This window comes from Furipterus horrens, unplaced genomic scaffold (assembly GCF_987537825.1).
Source record: "Furipterus horrens unplaced genomic scaffold, mFurHor1.1.pri manual_scaffold_7, whole genome shotgun sequence".
In the NCBI taxonomy this organism is placed as follows: Eukaryota; Metazoa; Chordata; class Mammalia; order Chiroptera; family Furipteridae; genus Furipterus; species Furipterus horrens.
This window is the reverse complement of record NW_028327177.1, coordinates 113216731-113242980: the sequence shown is the minus strand read 5'-3', so window position 1 is coordinate 113242980 and position 26250 is coordinate 113216731. Positions and strand designations below refer to the sequence as shown.

Genomic DNA, 26250 nt, shown 5'->3' with positions numbered 1-26250 from the left:
TTCAACCCTCTGTACAGTTAACAGTGGCTGTGCAGTGAGACAGGACAGGGTTAGGACTCCAGGACAGACAGGCCACACTGTGAGGAGTTCAAAATCAACCCCACAGAACAGGGGTAGAGTGATAAAAAGCAGAGGGATTGAGACCTGCACTGAGTGGGGACTTGAGTTACGAGAGAGGCCTCCTGGAGGAAGAGTGACTGGGTCTCCACCTTGCAACCTGCAGTCTTTGAGCCCCCAGACTTGATTCTCACAGCAAGGCTGGCCCCATTGCCCGTCCCCCAGCAGTGGTTGTGCATTGCTACATGTGGGGTGCTCATGGAGGAGAGTGATGCCATTGGCATGCTCTTGCAAAGCTCACAGGCCGCTGGGCCAGGAAACTGGAGAGGAGGACACAGAATGCAGGCTCCAGAGCTGGGGTGCCAGAGGGGAAGGGCTACATCTTCAGGGGCAGGAGGAGAGCAAGGCTGGGTGGTCAGGCAGGCTTTCAGAAGAGGCAAGAGGGACCACGCTGGGCCAGGGAGAACTGGAGGGCTTGAGTTGGGTGGAGACTCATGGTGGGATGAGGACAGGTTCTATGGGGGGGGGGTGTGCCTGGGGGTGAGTCTTAGGGGCTGCAGTAGGCCAGCCTGGCTCTCTGGAGAGGGAAGGGTGGGCTTCTAAGTGAGGGGGTGGTGTGGTGAGCAGTGAGGCAGGGCACGGAAATCTTATGCAAGGAGAGTAGTGCCAAGGGGTGGTGGTAGCCACGGCGTGGCAGTGCTGAGGATGACAGACACTTGGAAGAGGACAGCAGCTCAGAGTGTTGGCACCTGGTGGGAAGTGCATTGCGGAGCAACTCTAAGGTGTCACTTGTGCTCTGGTGGCCCCTGGGGACCCAGCATCCCTAGTTTGGTCCAGGATGTGTCCAGGTGAACATGACAGCCTGCCTGGCCATACCCTGCCCCTTCCTTTTCTGACTTGTTGCTCCTCACCTGGCATATCCCCCAAACCCCTACCACAGCCATTCCCTCAGGGGGTGCTGGCTTTCTCTGGCTGCTGCCAGTGCATGCAGGCGCCCTCGGGATACAGCCCAGTGCCCGTGACATCTGAGAGTTACTGAGCCACAGATCAATTGGGTTGAGGGTGCAGGAGGGCCTGGAAGGGGAAGCAGACGGCAGCATGCTCTGATTAACGAGCTCGGGCTACTATCCATCGCCAGCCTTCATTAGGGCTGCAGACAGGCATTTTGCATGGGCGTGTGGGCTCTCCTCTCTGCTCTTCTCCAGGGTGATCGATGCCCCCCTGGGTGCCCACATCTCTCAGAAAGTGATAGCTCCTCTTGTGCCCATGAGGAGCAGAAGACAGCAGCTTGTTATGCATGGTTCTTACCCATGTGCCACTGGCACCAACTCATGGCTCTGTAACAGTGGCTGGGGTGAACAGATGTGATCTTCCTTAGTATTTATGGCCCTGGAGGACTGGAAAATACCGGGGTCGTCAATTTTAATAGGTCCTTGCCTCTCCCCACAAAAATGCAAATAGGTGAACCACTGAGCAGCAGCGGGCTCCTGGCCGGGCCTGCACCGTCAGTGTTGGGGTGTTGATTTAAATGATGTCCCTGAACCACTGCATCCCTGGTTGGTTCTCTTTTCTCTTGCTGTCCCTTGCTTCTCTCTCTCTCTCTCTCTCTCTCTCTCTCTCTCTCTCTCTCTCTCTCTCTCTCTCTCTCTCTCTCTCTCTCTCTCTCTCTCTCTTTCTCTTCTGCTGGTTTGGGCAGAAAAGTATGCCCATGTCATTGTCAAGAGGCACCTGGATCAGGAGGAGGTGAGGGCCTGGGAAGGAGCTTGGCTGCAGGTCTGGTTAAAGGCCCGGGAGTGGGTGGGGCTGGCAGCAGCCACACCTGGGCCAGAGTGTAGCCTCAGTGGTCTGCTCTGCCTGTGCCCGCTAACATGATCTGGCTAGTTTGGCCTCTGCCTGTAGATGTTTGGTGCTGGAGTGATCTGGAGATCCCCAACCAGGGTTGGTGAGATGATTTTCTTGTTGGTTCTCTGGCTGTGGCATATTTTCAGACTTAGGAGGGATACACATGGGCCTGAGGGGGTGTCTGGCCATCTTATAGGATGAGAGATTGCAGATATCAGGATCGGAAAGGGAACTGAGATTGAAGGAGAAGAAATCTGGAAAAACAAACTGTAGCTGTTTGGGACCTGCACCCCGAGTGGAAGGCTTTCTGCCTCCCCCTCTCCCTGTTCCTGTGTTTAGTCTCTCTTGCTCAGGGTTTCCCCTTTGTTGGAGAGCAGCTACCATCCCTTGCGTCACCTGGCCCCTTCTCCATCAGTGGACATATGGAGATGAGAAGTTGCACTAAGTATGTGGGCGGAGGTGCGGCGGCCCCAGGCCACCCTCAGAGGCAGGGAGCACATGGAAGGAGTGCAGGAAGAACGATTTCCTGAGGGCAGAGCCCAGTGCTGGGCTACTATTGAAATCCTTTCACTGTAAAGAATAAACCCATCAGGCCTGGTCCATCAGGACGATTAGTGGCATGCCATCTAGAAGGGTAACAGGACAGACACTGTGGTCACCCTCCCTTCATTCTGATGTGCTACCTTGGCTCCTGGGAAAATCCAAAGGGTAGGGGAGCTACTTGCAAGGAGAGACTTGTCTGAAGTTCTTGGTGGCCTCACCAGAGAGAACTCTCTGGTGGCACATGAGACAGTAGATAGTAGAGAACCCCACTGCTCAGTGCCACCATGGGGAGGGGCTCAGAGCAGGGCGGTACTGGGAGCACTGGCTTTGGGATGTGGCCGTTCATTCAGAGCAGAGCCAGTGACTGGCGCCCATTAAACTCCAGCCTTGTGTCTCTTCCTGAGCTCCAGGACACTGAGAAGAGTGCTGAACCCAAGAAAACTGCAGCGCTGCTTCTTGGGCCGGAGCCGGTGCTGGGGGCAGGGGAGGCACGTGGCTCTCTGGGATCCTTCTTATGGGCCTTCCCTACTGCTTCAGGCCCAGCTGGAGCCATCCATATAAGGTCCAGCTGGGCTTCAGGAGCAGCTGCCAGGACAGGAATTTAGTGCTCTTGCTGAGGCTGCAGCCCCATCCCAGACCCCCCACCACAGTGGGGAGAAGGAAGCTACAACAAGTACCTCTGTCTGTGGTTGGGCAGAGGTGGCTGAGGAGAAATTGGGGTGTGGCTGGAGGACTAAGTGTGGCTTCTTCATCAACTGAGGCTACCAGGGCCGGGTGGAGCCAAAACTCATCTTTTAAAGTGGGCCTAGGTCTGGAGACACACAGGTTCCAGCGAAGGACCTCAAGTCCATGGGAGACTCTGCCAGGTCCAAACATGGAATGTGACAATGACTACTATGTGAGTACCAACTATGGTTTGGCAGAGGCTGCAGGAAGTGCTTGGTGAATAATATTTCATTGGTTCCCCACAAACGTCTTGGGACATTGATGCTACTAGCCTTATTTCATGGATGGCTGGACATGAACCTTAGCGGTCTAAGTGACTTGCTCAAGGTCATACAACTGGAGAGCAACAGAGCTGGGACTCAGAATACTCAGGTCTGCCTGATTGAAGTCTTGTATGATCAGGACTTAGCTATTCTGGCAGGTGGTTGCCTCCTTGCACAGAGGTTTTTAAAAAGGCAACAAGGGTGGCAAGACACAGTGAGAGGCTTCTACCACCCTAGGCCTGAAGGACAAGGGAAGGGGCCATGTTACCGGAAATGGGCTGTGGGAAAGGACCACCACCCTCTGCAGCTTGATGGGGAGGAACTGCGATATGCTCCTAGCTTCTCACTACCTACACCCTTGAGGTTCCCATGGTGAGGGGCCCAGTCATTGTGGTATATAAAGGCCTGCCTCCCGGGACAGAATAGAATGGAAAAGGGTGGCAATTGGATCTGGAGGAGCAAATGAAGACTGCCCTTTACCTGCTAGAAGGTGTCTTTGAAGGAGGCACCAGGCCTCCTTTGTGACCGTAATTCCCAAGTGTCCAGCACGGGGCCTGAGTATGTGTTGGAGAATAGCCTTTTTCTTGGCATTCCATCCTCCTGCTATGGGTTGAATTATGTCCATCCCCCAAAAGGATACACTGAAGTCCTAATCCCCAGTACCTCACAACGTGACCTACTTTGGAAATAGGGTCATTGTGAATATAATTAGTTAAGACAAGGTCATACTAAAATAAGGTGGGCCCCTAATCCAATGTGACTAGTGTCTCTGCAAGATGTGAAGACAGAGACACACAGAGAGAATGCTGTGTGGTGAGAGTGGCAGGGACTGGAGTGACGCAGCTGCAAACCAGGGAACGTCTAGGATTGTCGGCAAACCACCAGACTCTAGGAAGATGCCGGGGAGGATTCTCCCCTACAGTTACAGAGGGAACATGGCCCTGCTTACACCTTGAATTGGGACTTTTAACCTCCAGAACTGTGAGACAATACATTTCTTTGTTTTAAGCCACCTAGATTGTGGTTCTATAACCGAAAATGCAGGTTTGGCTCCCTGCCACAACAAAAACCAAACTTGTGATACGGGTGCTGGTGCAAAGGGAAAGATATTTATTCATGTCTGTGACCTGGGAGAATGGTGGGCTCCCGTCTCAAAGAGCATCTCATCTTCCTGCTCAAGCTTGCGGTTCTTATAGGGACAGGAAGGGGAGAGTCTCTTTTCTGTTTTATTAGCTTGCTAGCTTTTGAAGCACTCAATCCCTGTCCATTCATCTTTCTAGCCTCTGGCTTGCTCAGTGTAAGAACATCTCCCTGCACCATCTTGGCCAATGGGGGAGACTACTTGTTGCTCCCTGACTGTCTATGGTAACAGTTTCTTGTTATAGCAGCCCTAGGAAACTAATACATCTCCTAAAGCAATTTCCATCTTTTATTAGTGAAAAGCATTTTCAGGGTACAAGTATATAGATTGTGAAGTTATCATAGGACCAAGTCTGACCTGGGGATTCAGCAGGCAGAGGGTCTACCCTAGCTGCAGAGGTTCCCTTTGGTTTCTTGCCATGTTTCTTAGAGACTACTCTAAGAACAGGAGCCAGAGTGACCCTTTGAGGCCAGAGAGGAGAGAGACCCTCACAGGCCATATACCAAGTCTGAGGCTGAGCCACACAGAGAAAGCAGTACTTCTGAGGCTGATTCCCTGCCCTTTCCAGCTTCTCAGATGAACAGGTCATGCCCTATCCCCATGCTCTGGTCAGCTTCCCTGGGAGCCTTGCTTGGCAGAGCCCTGGGAGGGAGGGACATCAGAAATGTGCTTCTGGGCCTTCCTGCTTGTTCATGGGCTGTGCCACCAAGTCCAGAGCTAGAGTCATCCCAAGTCCTTATGGCACATATCTATGCTAAGATCCATCTAAGCTGTAACCTCTTTCTATTTACGATAATTAATCACACCTTGGAAAATAAAAGAAACAGAAGGAGAAGGATGTGGTGGGGAGGACTGCGTTGATCTGTGTATTCTTTAAAAGAGCAAATTTCACAGTTTGTAATCTAAATGCCTGTTGCGACTCATCCAGTCAGTCCGTCGTTCAGCAGATGGGTTGGACTGGCTCATTCAGTTTACTCAGGCTTGTTTCTCTTCCCCACCGGCCACTATTACACATCAATCAGTGGAGACATATAATATAGCTCTCTTCTCCTAGCATTTTACACTTGGCAAAGATAGTAAATAAATGCTAGTCCAGTGAGAATATACAGTAAGAATATACAGAGCATCTTTCTGGGCATGGTCTCACTGGCTCATGGATGCAGGAAGGAATGCCTCTACCTGTGAAGAAGATCAGGCTTTGACACTCAGATATAATAATTTGATCCGCTCATCAGGTGTGGAGCTGGGACTTAAACACAGAGCTGATTGAGCAATTACACTGTGCGAGGCATCTGGTCAAGCTTTAAGGGATAGAAGTCACAGCTAGGCCTCTCAAGGTACTTACAATGTATGTGAGGAGGAAAAATTGAAAACAAAATTTCAGGTAGAGAGGAGAAAGACATTCTGGGCAGGAGGATCTGCCCAAGCACACATGGGGCCGTGGGAGATGGGTTTCCTTTGGGACCTGAAGATCGATTTTGAAAAGGTGGGCTTGGTCAGAAGGTTCACGAAGGCTAGCAGTTTATAGCATATTGTGGCATTAGTGGAGTGACTTGGAGAATTATACATTAGGGGAGTGAGACATGAAGGAAGAGGTGTTTTAGAAGACTGGTCACATTTCTGTTTCTGAACTTGTGTCTTCTAAAACAGCATAGTGATCATCAGGAAGCTCATCTGTAACCTGTTCTCCCTAACCCTGCTTGCCCCTTGCCTTCTAGTCTGTGTGCTTATGTTGGCATTTTCCTTGGCAGAAGAAGCGCTGTTTGTAGAGTTGCATCGGTGGGTCCCTCTCAGGGTTGTTTCTTGCTTTATGTTTTATTGCTGACATTCCAAATGCTGTTATATTGTCTTCATAACACTTCAGGGGCATGGAGGAGTCTGCTTGTCTCATATTCTAGATAATGCTGAAATGAACATCTTCATGCAATAGAATGTTTTGTTTTCTTTCTCCTTTGGAATTATTTCTTTTGGACAAGTTCTTGGGAGTGAAGTCCCTGAGCGGCCAGAGGGCTTTGCTTAGTGTGGCCACATTGCTTTTGAAACATTTCCACTGTCACCAGAAATGTGGCAGCTGCATGGAGAATGGTTCAGATGGGGACTTCAGCTGAGACACCAGTTAGGAGTGAGTCATTGTGGTCCCCATGTGCAGAATTGAAGCCCTGGACTCAGATAGGGTGTCCAGAATGTAACAGAATATGCATAAACAGAGTCACAGTGGTCTGGAGAATGATCTGATAAGAGACTAAGGAGAACAAGGAATCAAAGCTAAATGCCTCTGAGTTCCACACTGGGCTCCAGGGAAGGGCAGTAGGAAGAGCTGGTATAGAGAGAAGATTTAGGTAGAGTGGACACATGGGGTAGGATGTGAAAGGCTCATGTGCAATACTTTCTCATTTCCACATTTTGTAGCTGTTCTGGGCCCAGGCCCCAGCCATGTCAGAACATGGACCCCTGAAGCTGGCTGGTGCCCTTAACAGTTCACACTCAACCAGTGCCATCCCCAAACCCAGAGCTGGCAAAGCCTCTCCCTTTCATGGTCCCAGAAGGGCAGGGATGAGATTACAGGGAGCTTGGCCTGTAATGGCAGTAGGAGATCTGGGCCTGGTGTGAAGTTGGGGCTTAGAAGTCCTTGGTTGTGGGGCCCTGTCTGAGGGGCTGAGGATGGGCAGGGCTGCAGACTACCTGAGGAATCATGTGGGTATCATTCAGGGGTTTCCCAGTGAGCAGGGCATGTGGAGACAAGACACAGACTCCAGGAAGGTCAGCAGAAAGAATTCCACGAGGCCTCTGCAGTGAGGCTGGGCTGGAGTATTTGGCAGACTGCGGTGAGGGACAGAGCAGGGCCAGGGAGTTGGGGGATGCCACTGGAGCCTGGGAGGGTGGCTAGAGGATGTCTGCTCCAGGAGGTACTCAGGGTTCCCCAGAAAGGTGGAGGCCCTCACGTTGCCCAGAGCAGCCCAGCACTCTGAATTTGGAAGTGGGGAAATTACCTTATATATATTTCATTCCTGCTAGTATGGACTCAGTTTTAGGGCAGGTGGGTGTTTGTGTATCTGTGTGTGTACATGTGTGTGAGTGTGAAAGGGGTGGTCTCTGTGCTTTCATCAGCCATTAGCTGGGAAAGGAAGAAGTACCAGCTGTGTGCCAGGCTCCGTACACCTGTCATTCTACTCAGTGTTCCCGGCTGCCCCTGGGATCCCCACTTCCTGCCATTCTCTGAGGCTGTGAGTGTAGATTTATCTGCATGGTTATATGATTTATCTCTGCTTCCCTGCTTGCCTGCAAGCTCCCTGAGGGCTGGTTGTCTGTCTGTTCTCTGCTCTGTCTTTGTGCCTGCACAGTGTTCACTCTGCCTGCGGGAGTGACTCAGAGCCCCTTCATGCCATTTGTTGAGCCCAACCCCTTGTGGAGGCTGGTATTGCTTCTAGGCTTCAGAAGTTCTGAGGCCACGAGGGCAGCACAGGGGGATGAGGGCATGGCTGCATGGGTCCTTCCCTGCTTGGAAGGTCCTTGGACTCATTTTGTCAAATGCTCATGAGGGACTGCTCAGAGAGCCCTGGGGGCCCCTCTTCCATCTGTGTGTGTTGTTGTACATTGTTACCACAATGAAAGGATGTTGTAAATATTTTCAGCTGACTGTCTGAATAATACCACTTCCAAGAGAATGGCAGAGCTGTAAGGAGAGGGCTTATTTATCTCTCTTCCACTGTGATGGAATTCCTGCTATTATCTGTTCTCCGGGATTGAGCACTGTGATGGGTATCTACTTCATCCCAAATGTCAATACATCCTAAGGTGCCAATCCTGACAGAAACAGGAAGCCCCTGCAGGGCCAGGTGGCAGCTGCCTCTTCCTCCTCTCAGGGGGCTCAGACCTAGCACCACCACCCGGACCCCCGGTGGTGTCCCCCTGTGGCTGGAGGGGATATCCTGAGGGTTTCCATATCAAACCCACTGCAGGGAAACTGTGCTCTGGGAAAATGGGGTCTCTCTGCCAGGCTTCTTATGCACCCTATATTTCTCAAATTCTTGCCAGTCCAGTCAGCTCTTGCCAGAAGCCCCCTTCTGTCTTCCCTGTGGCCTTCCATCCTCTGCTGTTCACTGGCTTCGACTTCATTCCTGTCAACCCATCTCTGCCCCTTCCTTTGTTACCTCCGTGATCTCTATTGTCTCTTTCCCAAGAGCCAGGTGGAGCTCTTCATTCTACCTTCCCCACCACTGCCCACCCCTGTCCAGGAGACCACAGGTGTCTCTCTCTTTGCCTGCATACCACGTGATTCTTTCTCTTGGTATGAGCCCAATTATTCCCCTCATGCAGAAGAACCATGTCCCTTCCCTTGGGTTTTTCAGTCCCCTTCTTAAGGGCTCAGCCAGCATAGGATGCCAAGTGTGACTTTGCTTCTTGCTTCCCCCAGGACTCCATGGCGAGTCCCTCTCCGGCACCCAGCGCTCTGAATCACTGCTGTCTCTTCAACGTGTGTTATTCCTGGGTCTCTACGACAATGCAAGGAAAAAGGCAGATGAGATATCATTAGAAATCTAATATCATTGATTCTTGTAGATGTCTTATAAGTAGCTTACAGGACCATTGTTAGATTTGTTTCATAGTTAAGGAAACTGAAGCTTGGAGTGACTGAGTTATAATAAGAACAGCATAGTTCTTGCAGAACTTTGTCTCAGGCAGTCCCCCACCCAGTCCTGTGTACTGGATGCTCTAGCCCCATTCTGAAGATGAAGAGGGAGGAAAGGGGAGGAGGACACACACATGCATATGCAGAGAGAGAGAGAGAGAGGTAAGAGGAGGATAGGAGAGGAGGGAAGGAGAGGGGAGGGGAGGGAAGAGCAGGGGAGGGGAGAAGAGGGGAGGGATTGTCCTGAAGTAGTGGAAGTGGGACCTGCACCCAGTCCGCCCATATCAGTGACTTCTCTCCACTCCGTGTGTGTGTGTGTGTGTGTGTGTGTGTGTGTGCCCTGCCAGCCCCCCTCCTGTGGACAGTAACTACATGCTCCCAGAGTCCTGTCCCCTGTAGACATCAGATCTGACAGCAACACATGCACCTCCAGCTGGTTTGGTCCCCATGCCACTGTTTGAGAGCAGCAGTGATGGTAAATATTTAATTGTGCGTCCACCATAACTTTCTGCCAGAACTCTCAATATGCTTTATAAATGCAAATGAGCACTCCCTTCCTCTCTGGGGAGATGTAAACCTCCTCAAATCACTTTTATGCAGCCCCCACCAGAGTGTAATGCCATCATCAGTAGCTCTCAGTGCCAGAAAAGAAACTGCCCTTAATCATATCGAGTGCATGGTTTACAGTTTTGTGGTCTGTCTCCATGCGGACAGGATGCGGAGAAACAGATTCCTCTTGACGCAACTTCTGTCCACTAGCATGGTTGGAAAACATTATTTAGAAACAGATTCAATTACAGCTCTTGAGCAGGTGACCATGCATATAATGAAGTCTTAGATTGTATTAATGGAATTAACAGGACAGAGCAGTCTTTGGAAGATTTAGGAGTAAAGACTGATGTTTATTTTTAATTTCAGATTCTATTTTTCTCACTGCCTGTGTCCTCTACCTGTTCACTGCTACTTCATGATGATCCTGAGGAAGAGGGGGGATGCATTATCCTGGGGGCTTTTGTGGCTTTTTGGCTTTATAGGCAAGGACCTCACTGGACCCCAGCATCATAGCAGAGGTCCTGGAAACCCAGGTTTGCCTGGCGGGCAGCGTGCTGAGATTTGAGGCTAGGGTGGGAGAGTCTGTGACCCTGTAGGAAGCACTGCGCCTTTCTGAGTCCCGGTCCCTAATGCCGCCACATGGATTCAGTGGCTCCTGCCTCAGGCCCACCTGGCAGAGGCATTTTAATCATGAAGATGAATTTCTTCAGAGCCTCATGGAGTGTCTTCTGAGAAGTGTATTATGTAAATTTGGTGTGTCATTATGATCATTATTAGTGCTGTGAAGTGGTGATGAGGGGAGAAGGAGGGTTGCTCCATGCGGGGATCTGCCTCCCCAGCTGTCAGAAGAATCAGAGGAGAAAACAAACTTGAGAAGTCTGTTCCACTGCTTGCATTCCTTCAGATGTGCATGCGGTATGACTCTCAATCAAAACCTAAACTCAAGTGAGCAAGAAAATGCAGCTAGCTTTATTTACTTTACTCCCTTCGGCTGGCAGTTTGAAACCCCATTCCACTGGGGTGGCAGAAATATAATCTAGGTCATAGGCAGGGTATATCATGTCAAGTTGTGGAAGAGGGAGACTCAATGGCCCTGCTGGCTGCTGCCCACATGGGCACCTCTTGAGATACCCTGGATCCCATCTGATCCTTGCTTACTGTTAATGAGTTCAGCACTTGGTGGTTCTGCACCCCCTTCATTAGACCTCATTCAAGCCCTACATCTCCATCTGTGTCATGTCAGCCTGGTGGGGTCACTTTCTGCTGTGTCACCACACTGGGATGCTGGATGTCCAAGCCCCTGTCACCTCCATAGATTCCTACTATCATCTCTGCTCTCGGACTGAGCACCGGGAGACGAGAGCAAAGGGAATCCCTTTCTTAACACAGCTCCTCATTCATCACTTCTACTTTCATTCCCTTGGTCCTGCCCATCAGGTGGGTCTGTTCCCAAACCTTTGATTTATACCAGAAGTCCTAAGGGGCCAAGATTTCAGAACCTTGCATTCTGCATTCGTATCTCCCTACCAGCCTATGCCGTACCACTGTGCGAATTTACAAAGGTGCCTCTTTGGAACAATTGGATACCCACAGGAAAACAAAAATTGTGTATTTGATTTATACCTTTCACCTTGTGCAAAAATTAACTCAAAATAGATCACAGACCTATGTAAGAGAAAGATCTTTGTCACCTTGGGTTAGACAAAGATTCCTCAGATATGACACCAAACCATAAAAGAAAAAATGGATCAATTGGGCTTCATTAAAATTTGGCAAGTAAGTACATGAAAAGATGTTTAATATTATTCACTGTTAAGGACATAAAAATTAATGCCACAATGAGGTACCGCCACATACCTGTTAAAATGGCCAAAATTAAAAACGACTGACCATGCCAACTGTGGGAAGGATGTGGAGGAGCTAGACTCTCATGCACCCTCATGTATTAGCCAAAAACAGGTAAATGGGTAGACAAACTGCAGTATGTCTATACAATGGAATACTACTCAGCAATAAAACGAATGAACTATTGACACACAGGACATGATAAATCTAAAATAATTATGCTGAGTGAAAGAAACCAGAAAAAGCAGTATATACTACATGATTCTATTTATATAAAATTCTAGAAAATGCCAATTAATCTATAGTGACAGAAAGGAGCTCTGTCATTGCCTGGGGACAGTGAGAGGGTGAGGCAGGGACAGGAGGGAAGGATGGGTTACAATGGGACAAGGAAACTTCTGGAAATGATGGATATATTTACCATCTTGATTTTCATGATAGCTTCACTGGTGTGAATACAGTATATGTGAGAACTTACTGAATTGTATGCCTTAATTATGTGCAGTTTGTTGTATGTCATTTCTACCTCAACAAAGCTGTTAAAAAGACAAAGAGGCTGTTGGGTTTGCTGATCAGGAGCTGAGGAGCAATCTTTGGGGAGCAGTTTCTGTTGAGAGGTGGGGGTGGTCAATGATAGACTGAAAAGAATGAAGAAAGTGCCCTGTTCTTAGGACATGTTACTGCTATCTCCCAGAAAGCTGGTGTCATAAACGGCAACTTTGAGCACTATGTGGTGCCTGTGATCTTGGTGTGTGTACTGTAGCCACCCTGATGCTCCCAGGATGCAGGGTGTCTGTCTTTCACTTAGTGGCCAGGGGGACTGGTAACCAGGAAGCAGGCCACTAGGGTCTGACATGTGCATTTGTGTTCTGGGTGAGGACTTTGCCAAAGCTGTATGAGACCACAGCAGAGCCTTGGGGAAGGGGGTCAGCCTGCATTTGGGCCCAGGGGACAAAAGGACCTGCAGGGAGGCCCAGTGTTGGGAAAGTGGTTGGGGCCAGATGAGGGAAATCACTTAAGGGGTCAACACAGATTCCTGAAGTGGGGGCAGAGTAGAGGAGGGCAGGACTGACAGGTGAGGTTGAGGACTGGCCTAATGGGGAGGAACAGTGCAGAAAGAGGTGGCCCAGGAAGGCCTGTGGAAGGAATGAAATTTGCCTACTGGGTCTACATGGCCCTGGAAGAGCCTGTAGAGAAATTGGTGGGGGAAAAGCCGTGTCTAGGGGTAAAGTGGTGGGTAGATAGAGGAGTACATCCCACATAGGTGGCTTGGAGTCATTTGGGGCAGGAGACTTAGCACCAGGAGCCCTGAGGTCTGCATCCAACTCTGCTGTGAGCTGCCTCATCCTGGCAGACCCCTCCCCTCCTCTGCTTCACAGAGGAACCCACGGCTCTTCGCCCAGACATTAATGGTCATAATAAATGACCATTTATGAACATAAAAGCCACTGTCCAGCAGTCCTTCTGACTCACCAGATTTTCTCTTTTTGATCCGCAGAAACTTTAATGGACACCAGGACGGCTACCGCAGAGCTGGGCTGGACAGCTAATCCTGCATCAGGGGTGAGTGTCAGACCCTCCTCGCTTCAATCCTGCTGGGTAGTCCTGGGCCACTAGGATGGCTTGGGAGCAGCTCTGGCCTAAAACTGCCCCTTTGTGGGGTGGAATGTAGGTGTGAATGGCTGGGTCCTCTGCCCATCCAGAGAGGCCGCACCAGGGCCCTCAGGCCCAAGCTGTTCCCTGATGAGGTGATGCAAACGGTCTCTTGACAAAGTCCTTCAGAGAGCTGGCTCCTGGGTGACTAAGGCCATGCCCTTGTGGGAGTGTGGGCAGTGGCTGCCTATATTTGGGCACATAGGCCAGTGACGCTGGGGCAGATCAAGCTCTGAGATGCCCATGGGGCTGCTGAGAGGGCAAGAGCATGAGGAGAAGCTGGGGTTCAGAAAGGCTGAGGTTTTCTTCACCCAGAGCTTGCCTTAGAGAGATGTTCTTGATCCATTTGCTCCATGTTCGTGTGCCTGGCCAGACCCCATAGCTACAAAAATGGGACAGCCTTGAAGAACTTATGCCCTTCTGTGGGGACCACCAAGTTCACGAATGAGCTGAAGCACATCTCTCCTTTGTGGCAGTGGAGAGATTAAGAGGCAGGTGTGGGCACAAAGCTGGGAGGGAGAAACTTCAGAGGAAGACGAGGAGCCTTTGCAAGCTGGGTTTTGGAAAATGAATAGTAAGTAGTCTGATGGTGGTGAGTAGGGAGTCTGCAGAGATATTAGAAGTAGGAGGAGCAGTTGATTGGAGTCATGAAAAGACAAAAGAGAAGACTCTGTGTGACCGGGACGTGGCAGAGTGTGGACAGTGCTGAGAAGGCTGAGTGCAGACTGAAAGGTGACATGGTAGAGAAGGATTGTGACTGCCATTGGACTTTGTCCTGTAGGTAATGAAGAGATCCTGGGCAGGAGGATAAAATAGTCAGACTTGCTGATAAGACTGTGGAGAACAGTTGAGATAAAAGCACTTAAGAGGCTCCTTCAGCTGTCTTGTGTGGGTCAGAAGAGTTGAACTAAAACAGAATACTCAGATGGCAGTGGCAGTGAAGCTGAGGAGGAAACAGTGGAAGCATTTGGCAATAGATAGACTTGCAGGGGAGAGGAAGGAGGTGGAGATGAAGTTCAAGTGCCTGGCATGAGTGACTGGCTAGCTGCACAGCTTCCTCACAAAGGGAGGAGGCAGGAAGGGTGAGTGGGCTCTTCATCCCAGCAAAAGGGTGAACTTGGCTGGGACAGGGTGGCCCAAGCTGTCATCTATGCCACATCTCCTCTCTCTTTCCTTGCCTTTGGTAACTGCTGCCCAGGGCCAAGGTTTGCTTTGCACCCTGGGGTGCACATCCTATCCCAACAGGTCTAGTTCTGCTGTGGGGACAATTCTCACTGGGCCATTCAGGTCGCAGGGCAGCCCCGATCTCACCTGTGAACCCTCTCCTGGGGCCTTTACCCCATCCCAACATTCACAGAAACATCCTGCCCCAGCTGCAAGCTTCATGCCTTGGGGTGGGAGGGCATGCACTAGGATGAGCTGCTGTTTCCCGAAGAGATGGGGTGGGGCAGGGCAAAGGAAACCCTGCTGGGAACAGGGGCAGCTAGGGAGCCCTTCCCACTTCTGCTGGGGACTTTATGCAAAGCTGATCAGTTGACAACTTTTCAGGTTGCTTGGATATTAAGAACTTGCCATTCTTCTTCAAATTATTTTATTGTGTGAAGGCTGATATGTTTTCACAGGCATTGGCATGATTTATGATCTTTAATTTTTCCCTTGAATTTTGTACACACCACCTGTCTTCTTTAAACTTTTGATCTTCTTTCCCAAGGAAGATTGTCCTTTAGGAAAACACTCGAAGTTAAGCGATGCCCTGTACAGACAGCAGCTGGATAGTTTGCTCTCTGCTTACCCCCCTCCACCCACCCCCACCCCCACCACCCGTAAGCAGTCACTGTGCAGCAGCCCTTCCCTGACCTTTTCGCTCTTCTCTCAGGGCCATACAGCCAGACAGTTTTTCTCCTAGTGTCCTGATCAGCTTCAGAGCCTTTCTGGCACATAGTGAGCAGCAGGAGAGTCAGGTTGTCCCCCTCCCCATCTCCCTGTTCTCATCCTGGGCAGTCGCCTTAGATTCTGTGAACACACTGGTGGCTCTCAATTTCATGTCCCTAGCCCAGGCTCACATATCCAGCTGCCACATCTCTCAGTGGATGCTCATAGGCAGACCACTCTCAACATGGCTCAAGCAGAATGCACCCTCCTCTCCTTCTCCCTTTCCCCTGGTGTGGGCTCCATCTGAACACATTGTTAAGGCCAGATACCAGATCCATTCTTGACTCCTCCTTTATGACCTTCAGGCCTCCTCTCACTTAGCCCATCCTGCAGAATACCTCTACTGCATCCCTGACCACATTGGGTTCCCATCACAGGTCCCCTGGGGGCTGGGGAGCTTTTCTCATAGCGCTTTCCATAGTTGCAAGTCTACATCTCTATGTGTTTGTATTGGATTTGTTTCTTTCCCTCCTCCCCCCGCCCCTTTGGCTGTGCGGTAGCCTCCTAGGTGTCTGAGGCTCTGCCTTTTTGCTCACCATTGAAAACTGGCACCTACTTCATTACATGACAATGTGTATTTGTTCAAAGTTTCTGACTTGGGCAAGCGAGTGGCTGATGGTGCCATTCTTGAAGATGGGGAATCTAGGAGGAGAAACACACTTGGGCAGGAAGATGCTGAGTTCGGTTGGACCTATTGAGTTTGAAGTGCCTTTGGGGCACCCGCATAGAGTTCTGTCAGCACATGACTTATGGGAGTGGGATGAGCAGGTAGCCCCACAACAAAGGGCAGGGGGGCTGAGATTGCAGTCTCTCAGGGAGAGTTTTAGGAGGATGAATGTGGTTTGCAGTAACTGCTGCTGTTGGAGAGGTGGAGAGAGGCTGGTGTGATTAGAAGGACTGTGGCCAGGAGGAAGGGCTCAGAGTGGCCCTTCCTGGAGCATGTGTGGGCAGTGGGATCATCCTCAGTTGTGCAAGAATGGTGGACATGGATGGGTAATGGGCTGGGGATGTTAGTGACAGGAGGTTGGCATATTGTATCATGGAATCTACTCAGCAAGAAGAGTGAAGCCAGGAGGGATGGACCATTGTGACTAAAGACAGGGCCCAGACTGAGGTCTCAGTGAGACTGGAGGACAGAGGCTGTGACTTCGAGTCAGGGCTTGGATTTAAGACACACAGAGTACTTCTGGGTGATGAGGAGGTCTGGGCCATGGGGCCAGGTTGGGCATTTGAGACACCAGAAGGCTAGGTGGGTGATCCATATCTTCTTGGATCCAGTGGAGAGGATATGTGACTCCCCATCCTAGAAAGGGGGCTTCCAATTGTCCTCTATAGTCAGGATCCCATGTGTGCATGCTTAAGATGCAGAAGGGTAGGTATGCAGTGTTCTGGTAGCCTGGGGATTCCCAGGAAACTGGGTTTGCCTCACCCCTAATTCTGCCAGGGGGTCAGCTGACAGTGCAGTGAAGCCTACACACAGTTCAGGGCCTGGGAGGTGGGCTCCCCAGGGAGAGGCCCAAGGGCTCTTCCTTTCATGCAGCTCATTGGGTGTCTTCAGCGCAGTACTTTAAAACTCTCAGCTATGAGAAGAGGGGTTGGCTGCCCACCCACACATAACCCACAAACTGTTTTCAGTTATATTGCTGGGAAGTGGATCATAACATTACATGGGAAAAACAAAGTATTTATACTCATATGCAAAATGTTGCTTTATAATCTAATTGCAGTTTTAATTGAAAGCCTTTTGATTTAATCTGAATCAGAGACCACGTGGTGAGCAGAGAGAGAAAGTCACAAACACATAGAAAGTAGCAAATGCCAGGAAGGGGCTGAGCTCTCACCAAAAGGCACCTTGGGGACCCTTCCTGGTGGCCCCAGGGACTCCTCTCTTGGGCTGGCTTCAGTTACTTCTCCCAAACCTTTGCTTTCAGCCCTGCTCTAAAAGGTGACCTGACCTTCATGGTGCAGGAGTTCCAGGCAGTAGGCAAGTTTAGTGAGGATCCATGATAAACAGTGCAGGGCCCAGGCATGGGCAGCACCCTGCAAGCTGATAGTCTTTAGGGTTGCACGGTCCCCTCTCAATAGTCTGCCCCAGTTTCTAGATGCTGTCTGGCCCTCTCCAACTCTTCCTTTTCCCTGACCCTCCCCTGCATCACCTTCTGTCCCTCAAGTGTCAGCTCTGTTCTCATCTCCTGGGGAGCCCTTCTAGATGCTCTGCCCCACCAGGACTCTGGTAGGTGCCCTCTTCCTGAAGTCCAGAGGGCTTGGTGCCTACTTCTAACATACTGTTCATCTCTCACGGGTTGACGTATGGTCTCTGCCACTGGCCAGAGAATGGAGCAGCAGCATCCCTATGTCCCCAGTGCTCAGCACTGGCCCAGTAAGGGACAGGCTCCGGCAAAAGTTTGTTGGCCAAATAAATGAGGGAAGACCAGAGAATTCTTGAGCCTTCTTTGTATTTTCAATCCAGGATTCTAAACTTAGGAGATGCTCAATTTAGGTTTATCATAGCCCAGTAAAATGTTCGTTGTAGACCTCTCAACACCAGAGTGATCATCTTTTTAAAAAGCTTGATATGAAGGTCTGAGACCAGGACAACCACCAGAGCGTTGCAGTTACTTTCTGACACTGGCTGTGATGGATTAGAAAGGCAAGCCTAGGTTCTTCTAAGAGTGAGGTTTTTTCAACTTGCTTATTGGAAATCCAAACCCAAAGCTCTTTTACTTTCCAAGAATTTTTTCCCAGGCTCATAGGCTTTTGCCCTCTGGGCCACTGATGGTCTATGTGTGTAGGTTTCTGTGTCTGTGGGACATGCGCCTTAAGTGCAAACATCTACCTGAGTCATCTTCAAAGAGTGGTCCGCTGGCTTCCAGACTCCAGTGCCACCTGTGCTGCCCTTTGGAACCACCTCCACGGCCTGTGACAGAGTTTGTTCACCACTTTATTACTGGCAAGTCTTCCTCATGGGAAGTGGGAGTTGATCAAGGAAAAGCAAAAAAGGAATCCAGAGCCAGGCCTGAGGATCCTTCAGGATGAGCAAGCTGGGTGTGTGTGTATCTGGGTGTGTGTGTTTTTGTATATATGTGTATAGGTGTGTGTGCATATCTGGGTGTGTGTATGTGTGTATATGTGTATAGGTGTGTGTGCATATCTGGGTGTGTGTATGTGTGTATATGTGTGTATGTGTGTGTGTGAAGTTAAGTGAGCTGATTTTTAATTTATGCCTTGAGTAGGCAGTTCCTAGAGTTCTAGAAGTATCTTAAATGATGGAAAGATTCTTGGACTAAGTGGAGAGCTTCCAGAGGAGGCCACTGTGAAGGGAACAAGCCCATTTGAATGTCTGTGTGGGAAATTACTTCCAACACAAGATGCACACATGCCTGTGAGAGCGGGCACACCGGGGCCTTATGGTACAGCCACCAGCTGCTGGCCGTGTGTGGACCCTCCTGGCCATCAGCCATCATTCCTAGCTGTCTCCTCTCTCCCTGTCTGTCAGATTCTCCAGGTACCCTCAGTGGCTGCCCACACCATGGGAATAAGGAAAGCACATTTAGGAGAGAAATCCACTCTAGTAACACCCCATTCATTCTATGTCCAAGCAAAATCAATTGGAATTTATCTTTTCTGATGGGTGAGAAGTTGATGGAGGAGCAGTGAAGGCTCCAGGCCTTGTGTCAGCTAAACCAGAGCCCATTCCAGCTCTGTAGCTCCCTGGCTGTGTGGTTGTGGGCCTACCATCTAGACTCTTTCAGCCCAGTTTCCTCCTCTGCTCAGTGCAGTGAGGGTGACCACTGTTTCATATATGAAACAACATGAGCAAAAAGTTTTCCTTGGAAAACACTTGGAAATCATCAGCATAGTACTAACCCTCCTGAGGACTGAATTTTCTTTTTTCTTCTTCGATGACTCAATCATGCTAATTAAGACACCAAAGCCTGAGCTAAACTAGGCAAATCCAAGAGAAATTTAGGTCTGAGCAAAAATGATTTTGTGAATGGAGTTTTCCCGTATTTGAATTTCAAGCCATGACAGCGGCGGGCGGGCAAAGGGAGAGTGTTGGTCATCCTTCCTCAGACTGGCACTACCTCCAGGGACGTGGGAGCCTTTGTCTTGGTCTCTGGTTGCTGGAAGCTACACTTGAATGTCAGTCAGGGCTTCCTGGTGGCCAGTGACAGAAAAGCACAACTCAGTCTTCCAGGAAGTACCTTGGCTTCTGTAACTGAGTGGCACAGGGGCTGATGGGCTGCAGGTATTGGCTGGTCTAGATCCTTAGGATCCATCTCTCTCTCCATCCCACTCTTTTTTCCCTCTCTGTCTTTTCCCATCCCCTTTCTCTTCTCCCTACTCCCATGATGTTGAATTGTTGCTGAGCCTCCTCTTGGTCATAAGAAATCTGCACCCCACTCCAGCCCTGACAACCTCCTTCATTCATATTTGGGGAACGAACAAACACATCCTCCTGGTGCCCCCAGCAGAAACCCTGGAATTAGCTCTGAGGGGACCTGACCTGCTGGGCTGGAATCCTGTCCCTGCTCTGAACCATTCCCTGCAGCCAGGAAAAATGAAGTGCTGGCTGATGCTCCCAGGTCCCTTGCTGAGCAGAGCCTACTAGAATCCTTGGGACTGAAGGGTGGAAAGGGGCAGTTTCCAGAAGGAATCAGGGTACAGGTGCCAGAAAAAATGAATAGGTGGTAGGCAGGGAAAATGGAAATCTCTCACTGTGTCACAGGCCCTAAGTGCCACGCATGCATTAGTCCTTACAACAGGCCTACTGTACAGATGAGGAAACTAAGGCACAGAGCAGCTATTGTTAAATTATCCACAATCACACGGCTAGAAAGTGGCAGTGGTGACATTTAATCCCCTGCAGGCTGCTCTCCTGCTGACAACCATGCTCTATCGTCGTTCCCAGTGATGTCCTGCTCACCACAGTGTCTTCAGAGGGCGGCTCCAGAAGGAGCCCCCAGGTTGAGTTGCGTTGGGCTCCTCGAATTCAGGCTCAGTCTGTAAAAGGTGTGTTCTCACGGTACAAGACGGCGGTGGTATCATTTTCCTGAGCTGTCTCAACTGAGACAGAGCCAGTGAGCCTCTGACCTCCCTGCCCCTCCCTCCTCCCCTTCCCCCCTGGTCCCCTGCCCCCTTCAGGTAAACCACTGAGATCAGTCAGAGCTCCCCACCCTGGGCCTCCCACCCACTCTTTATCTTTTTCTCTCACTACCAAAAGGCCTGTAATTAGGAAACATTAGCAGGCTCAAAACAGCTTTCATACCTGAAACGTCCTCTGTAATTGCACTCAGCAGTGCTCTTCCCTGGCTATTAATGTCACTTTTACGAAACAATGAGGAACAAAACACCCCAAGGCACTTAAAACATTTTTTATATAATCTGCGTCTTTGAGGAATGGAAGTTTAAAATCACCTGCCTGACAGAGACAGTGACAGACAAAGGCATGGGGGATTCAGGATGAGAGTCATGGAGGTGGGGACCTGTGAGAAGGAAGGTGGTCACTGAGATGCAGATGGTGCTCTGGGGAGACTGTGATGGCCTTCGGTTGGTTGGCTGGGATTGGGTGGATCCTGGGGGTGGAGAGGTGGGCAAAGCCAGCAGCTAGGGCACTGTTGTGCCCGGACTCATCGTTTGTGGTTGCTTTTATGTGACATCTTTTTGAAGCCATCTGTGTGCCTTTCATAGAGAGGTGAATAGAATGTTACAGATGACCAGTGTCATTGAGCAACATGTTAATTATTACACTGGTTGCAGAAATACATTGGGTATGACTATGTCCATGTGTGTATGTGTGGTTGGGGGAGGTATGGGTGGAAGGGAGAGTGACTGATGGAGGGAGGGTGCTTCTCCCACTTGCTGTATTAAAGAATTTTGGAAGTTGTGATGGTTCACCAGAATCTTACTGTCTGGCAGATTTATTTTCTTGCTCTTAGAAATGGCTCACGGACTGATGCATCAGCAGAACAGAAGATAGTTCTGTCTGTAGAATCTGGGAGAGAACCCTAGAGGTCACCCAGCGGCCCTCATTTGCCTGCATAGACAGGTGTCTTTCCTTTTCTCTAAAACTTTCCTCAGGAAGGCAGTTCCCCTACCACGTCCCTTATCCCAACCCTGGAAACCGTTCTCCCACTAGGATGTGAGTCTGCAGACCAACTGCCTGGTGACAGCTCTTCTCAAGTTGAAGATGGGAAAGGGTCCCAGGGCCAGGGAAGAAAACAGGGCTCCTGACACTGGAACTAGGGTGGAGCCAGATGGGTCAGCAGGGGCTCATTGCCCTGATGGCCTGAACTCATAGTTCCCTCACACTGGTTGCCTTGGTGAAAGAAAGAAATATATTACTGGGAAAGACAAAGCATTAGAAGGAAGATAAGGCAGAGTTAAGAGGCCTAGAGAAGACAGACAGGAGGAAAACAGATGAAGAAGGAGATGTCAAAATGGACAGAAGACATACTGGGCACAGGGACGAGCTGGGCTTTGGATGATGCCTTTGGCCAGACCACCAGTTACAGCCAAAGTAGGGGAATGATTTGGCCTGTCCCTCACTGTACTTTGGTAGTATAAACGAGCAAGCCCAGGGTTTAGAATCTAACTCCTGGATATAGTTCCATTTTCCTTTAAGTTCTTTAACTCCTCTGAGTCCATTTTCTGTATCTTTCAGAAGGGTACCGTAAGATCTTATTTTAAGAGTGGTTGACAGACTCAAAATGTGTTCACCTTCTGTGTAAACTCAAAAGTTCAGTCAATACTGCTTGTTCTGACTAGTACTAGGGGTTGTAATGACTGTTGTTTGGGGGACTTAACTTGCATGGGATGAGGATAGGAACTGATTGAGAGGGACCCTGAGATATAAGGTCAGCATTCCAGTGATTCTGTTAGGTTATGGCTCTTGCATGAATACCTTCAGAGGGTACACCCTGTGATTAATAACAGTGTTATTGTTAATAGTAGTGTTAGTTACTGCTACTACTAGTTACCAATAATTAAGTGCCAACTGTGTACCAGGCACTGAACATTACTTGTATTAACTCCCTGAATTCCTACCAGGCCCCTACCAGCCAGGTGGTACTTCTCCCATTTTATAGACCAGACAGACACTGAGATGTGGGATGATTATCCAAAATCATGAGACTGCTCGGGGTTTCACTGAGACTGACTCCAGGCCTGTCTGACCACAAAGCTCACTCTCGCACCTCTGCCCCCGAAGAAGTGTAAGGAAGGCACACCGTATACAGCGTTCAGAAGCCGGAGACCAGGGGCAAAGAGAAGCACATTTCCATTTCTCGAAAGGGAAAGGGTAGGTTTGAAGCCATGTGCCAGTGAGTAATACACATGTTAAGCACCCCATGAATTGTTTGTTGAAGTAAGCTGTATGGGAAGAGGTGGAGTGGGTGCTTTGTGTTGTGTGGAGTTTGAGGGCAGAGAAGAACAGGTCTGGGAGGAGCTTAGAGAGGGAGGCCCCACTCCCAGAGCAAGTGAGGCCTGGCCAGGGATCCACAGAGTGGCTCAGAGGGCACCTGGGGATGGCTGGCTCCAGGCAGTGATGGAGGAGCCTGTGGTTGGCTCCCATCGCCAGGTCTTGGCAACTATTTAGGAAGTGAAGGTTCCTGGGAAGGGAGAAACATGAAGTGGCCTCAGTGAACTGCTTTGTCTCATCCAGTGGCCTCAGCATCAGTTCTGCTGAGCCAGCCTGTCCTACATTTGAGGTGCTCCTCTGTTAATAAAATGGGGGTTTCAGTCATGACACATGCTATTCTCCATGTGCACTGTCCCATTCTCCACTCTTTCTGGGGGAGACAGTCATGCCCAATACATTTTGCCACATCACAAAGGACAGGAAAGATGTTGGAGTCAAGATTCAAACTTATCCTGCTGATTGAGAGCTCTGCCTTTAAACTAACATGGTCAGTGGTAAGGATCTACATTTGCATTTAGGTGCAAACAGTTCACTGTGCAGCAGGGATCCAGGGTGGACTCATGTGAGCAGTGCCTAAAGTCATGGGGACTTTTGTGTGGCTAGTCACATACTTACAGGGATTGCAGGTGTAGGGAAGGCCAGACTGAGCTGGTGGTATTTGGAGAGCAATCCAGGTACAAGTGGCAGGCAATGGTGGCCCCATTGTGTGCTCTTCTGGGTTAAGCACATCTGCCATGATGGGCTTATTCAGGGATCTGAATTTTAAAAGGGACACTGAAAAACCTGAAGTGTGCCTCGTTGGGGGGTGACCAGAGATTATGTCATTCAAAGAATGTCTGTGGACTTGGGAATCTCAGTCCAGAGACAACCTGAAGCAAAGTCCAGGAGGCAAAGGAGTGAGATCAAAGTTCTCCTCAGGCTTCCCAGGGCCAAACAAGCTCCAGGAGCCACAGTGCCAGGAAAAAGTCCCCTGACTGGGTCATATGTAGTGGCCACATTGCCACAAATGGGGAGGGAGGGGGTAGACAGGATGAAGGGAAGTATGTTTTCTTTCTAGTCCAGATTTGATTGCTTTGCACCCTGATAATGGGATTCTCCCCAACCTGAGAATGGAATAAAGCCAAGAACCAGATTCTTTCTCCCACCACAGCCCACTCTCTTGTCTCCATGACCTCCCCAGATGGCCACAGCCAACCTGGCCCACACGTAGTTAAAGCAACTCTCTGCGCTCATGAATGAGGAGCCCGTTTCCCCAGCCTCTAATCCAGTATGGTGGCTTAGCCTCAGCCAGCCCCAGCTCAGTGTTCAGGGCAGATATCTCCAAGCTGAAGGAAAATGTCATCAGTCTCTCCCAGGGGAAACTTTGCTGCTAGTCACTGGAGCCCAGGCCTGGGCAGAACAGTATCAGTCGCCCGGGGCCTGGGGCCTACAGCTCCCGCCCCTGCCGTGTATGACAAGGCCTTGTTGGGCAGCAGTGAGGAGCACATTCAATCGACGGCTTAAGATAATCACATGTGTGAGGCACTGGGATAATGACAGCTGAATACCCTGCCACTGTTGCCATAGTGACCAGCCAAGCAATGATTCCCTCCTTTTTATTTTTTCTTTCTTATTTTCTGGGCTTCCTTGTTATAGGGCTGGCTGGTAGGGTGGGGGATGAATTTGGGAAATGGGAAAGAGGAGAAAAGGGGGAGGGGACACCCAAGGGGGGAGTAGCCCATTATATTCTCCTCAAATATCCCAGCTGGAGGTGTTTCAAATCTCAACAGAGACTGAGAGAAACAGTGTCTTAATCCCCAGCTCCCTGTGAATTATTTAAAGGGATCGTGTCAGAAGGATGGATTTGTCACTGTTGCAGTGTCAACAGCAGCAGCAGCTGTCATAAAGGCTGAAGACCTCACTCCAGGCAGGGCCTGGTACGAAATGCTACTGCCTGCTGCCTGGTGGAAGTTACAGTGGCCTTGGGGCTGTGGACAAGGAGCCCCATCCTGATGCACAAGTTTGCAGTGTTTTTCCTGCCATGCTGACAGAGACTTGGGTATGAAATGTTCCAGGATGCAAAGAGATGCATGCCATCTTGACTCTGGGCCTGGCTGACCTCACCCTCTCTTAATGTGGCCCCCACAGCCTAGAGCCCTGGGATCTCTGAGCAGTAAGGGGTGCTTACCCTGGCCAGGAGTGGGCAAAGCTGGCCAGATTCATACAGCATTTGATAGGTGGGCACAGAGGCCCCACCTCAGCCACAGTCAGCACTTCCAACTATACACACACAGAGAGAGACACACACACACACACACACAAACATGTGCACACATGCATGTGCACACACAAATACATGAACACACATGCACGTGTGCACACACTGAAAATGATGCACAAGTATAGACAGCCAGACAGACAAGAAAGAGTCATAGACCATACACATCATGGAAGGCAAACCAAGGGAAAATGATCTGTGTTCAGAGTGATGCCAAGCTTGTGTTTCTGGAAGGCTGAGATCCATGACTGACTCACAGGGTCTTATTGCTCAGGTTCAAGTACTTTACATGTATCACCACATGAAATCCTCACATCCACCTCATGAGGTAGGTAGGTAATAGTAGCATCCCTGTGTTAGAGGAGGAAACTGAGGCTCAGAAAGGTTTAAAAACTTACCCATGGTCATGTAGCTGGGTCTGACTGACTCTAGGGTCTATGAACTAGACTCCTGTACTAAGCCAGGGGCCACCATGACCTCTAGTGTTCGGGGTTAGGCAGGGTGACAGCAATGCTTTTTAATCCCGAACATTTTAGAACCTCTTTCCCAGCAATCCAGATATATTCTACTTGGGGCCATTTCTCCCACTCCCCCGCAATACAGTATTTCTTGCATTTTCTCACCATCTCAGTCCCCAAAAGGATTTTATGGAGTCTCTTGGAGATTGCACTGGGAAACACGGAATATATGTTTTCCATGTTCTAATTATTTTCATATGTTAGTGTGTCCCAACCCCCTTTCCAGGGAGTAAGTGAGGAAATAGGGAATCATTGCTTTGTGCCTCTGCATTATGGTTGCCCTTTCAAGGCTCTAGGCTTTCAAAAGCAGTGTCCTGCCCCAAGTCAGCTGCCCAGTATAATACATGGGGCCATGATAATGAATGAGGGGCCATTCATATCCTCCCAGCCTAGAACATCTGTGAGGTGAGCTGGCACTCAGAGCCCTCAGGGGAGGCATTGAATAAAACTGCCTTGGTTGGTTGGTGTACTAAATGGTAGATCCCTCTGGACTTGTAGGAATTTATGTCCTACAGACCACATTTCACATTTTAATTAGCCCTCTAGTTGTCTAATATCCAAGTTCTCTCAGACTTAGTCAACTTAATGCACAGCAGCCATGTCCTCGGGGGCCAGGCTGATCAGCCCAGTCCAAGTGATCTGTTGACCTGAAGATTCCTAGGCCTCCTGCAGGCTCCGTGAAGTTACATGCTGCTCGGGCCTCAGTGAGAACCTTGTTCAGAGAGGCAGCCATCTCTAGCTTGGAGCCTGAACCTGAGTGTTTGGGTTTTCCTTGATGGGGAAATGCCAGGGAGGTTCCATTATGCTTCCGCAGAGCAAAGCTGTTTGCGAAACAGCAGATTCCCTCACACAGACTGCTGAGGACACCAAA

General features: G+C 49.8%; 1 protein-coding gene across 1 annotated transcript in view; it reads left to right on the top strand.

Annotated features, from left to right (window-relative positions):
- The first annotated feature begins 10671 nt into the window (after window positions 1–10671).
- The window catches only part of LOC150005075 (ephrin type-B receptor 1-like), an 82756-nt gene continuing 67177 nt past the window's right edge, over window positions 10672–26250 (top strand). Inside the window, exons 1-2 of the mRNA XM_090284939.1 lie at window positions 10672–10699; window positions 13098–13162. Coding sequence (XP_090141065.1) covers window positions 10672–10699; window positions 13098–13162 — 93 coding nt within the window. The remainder of the gene's footprint in view (window positions 10700–13097; window positions 13163–26250) is intronic.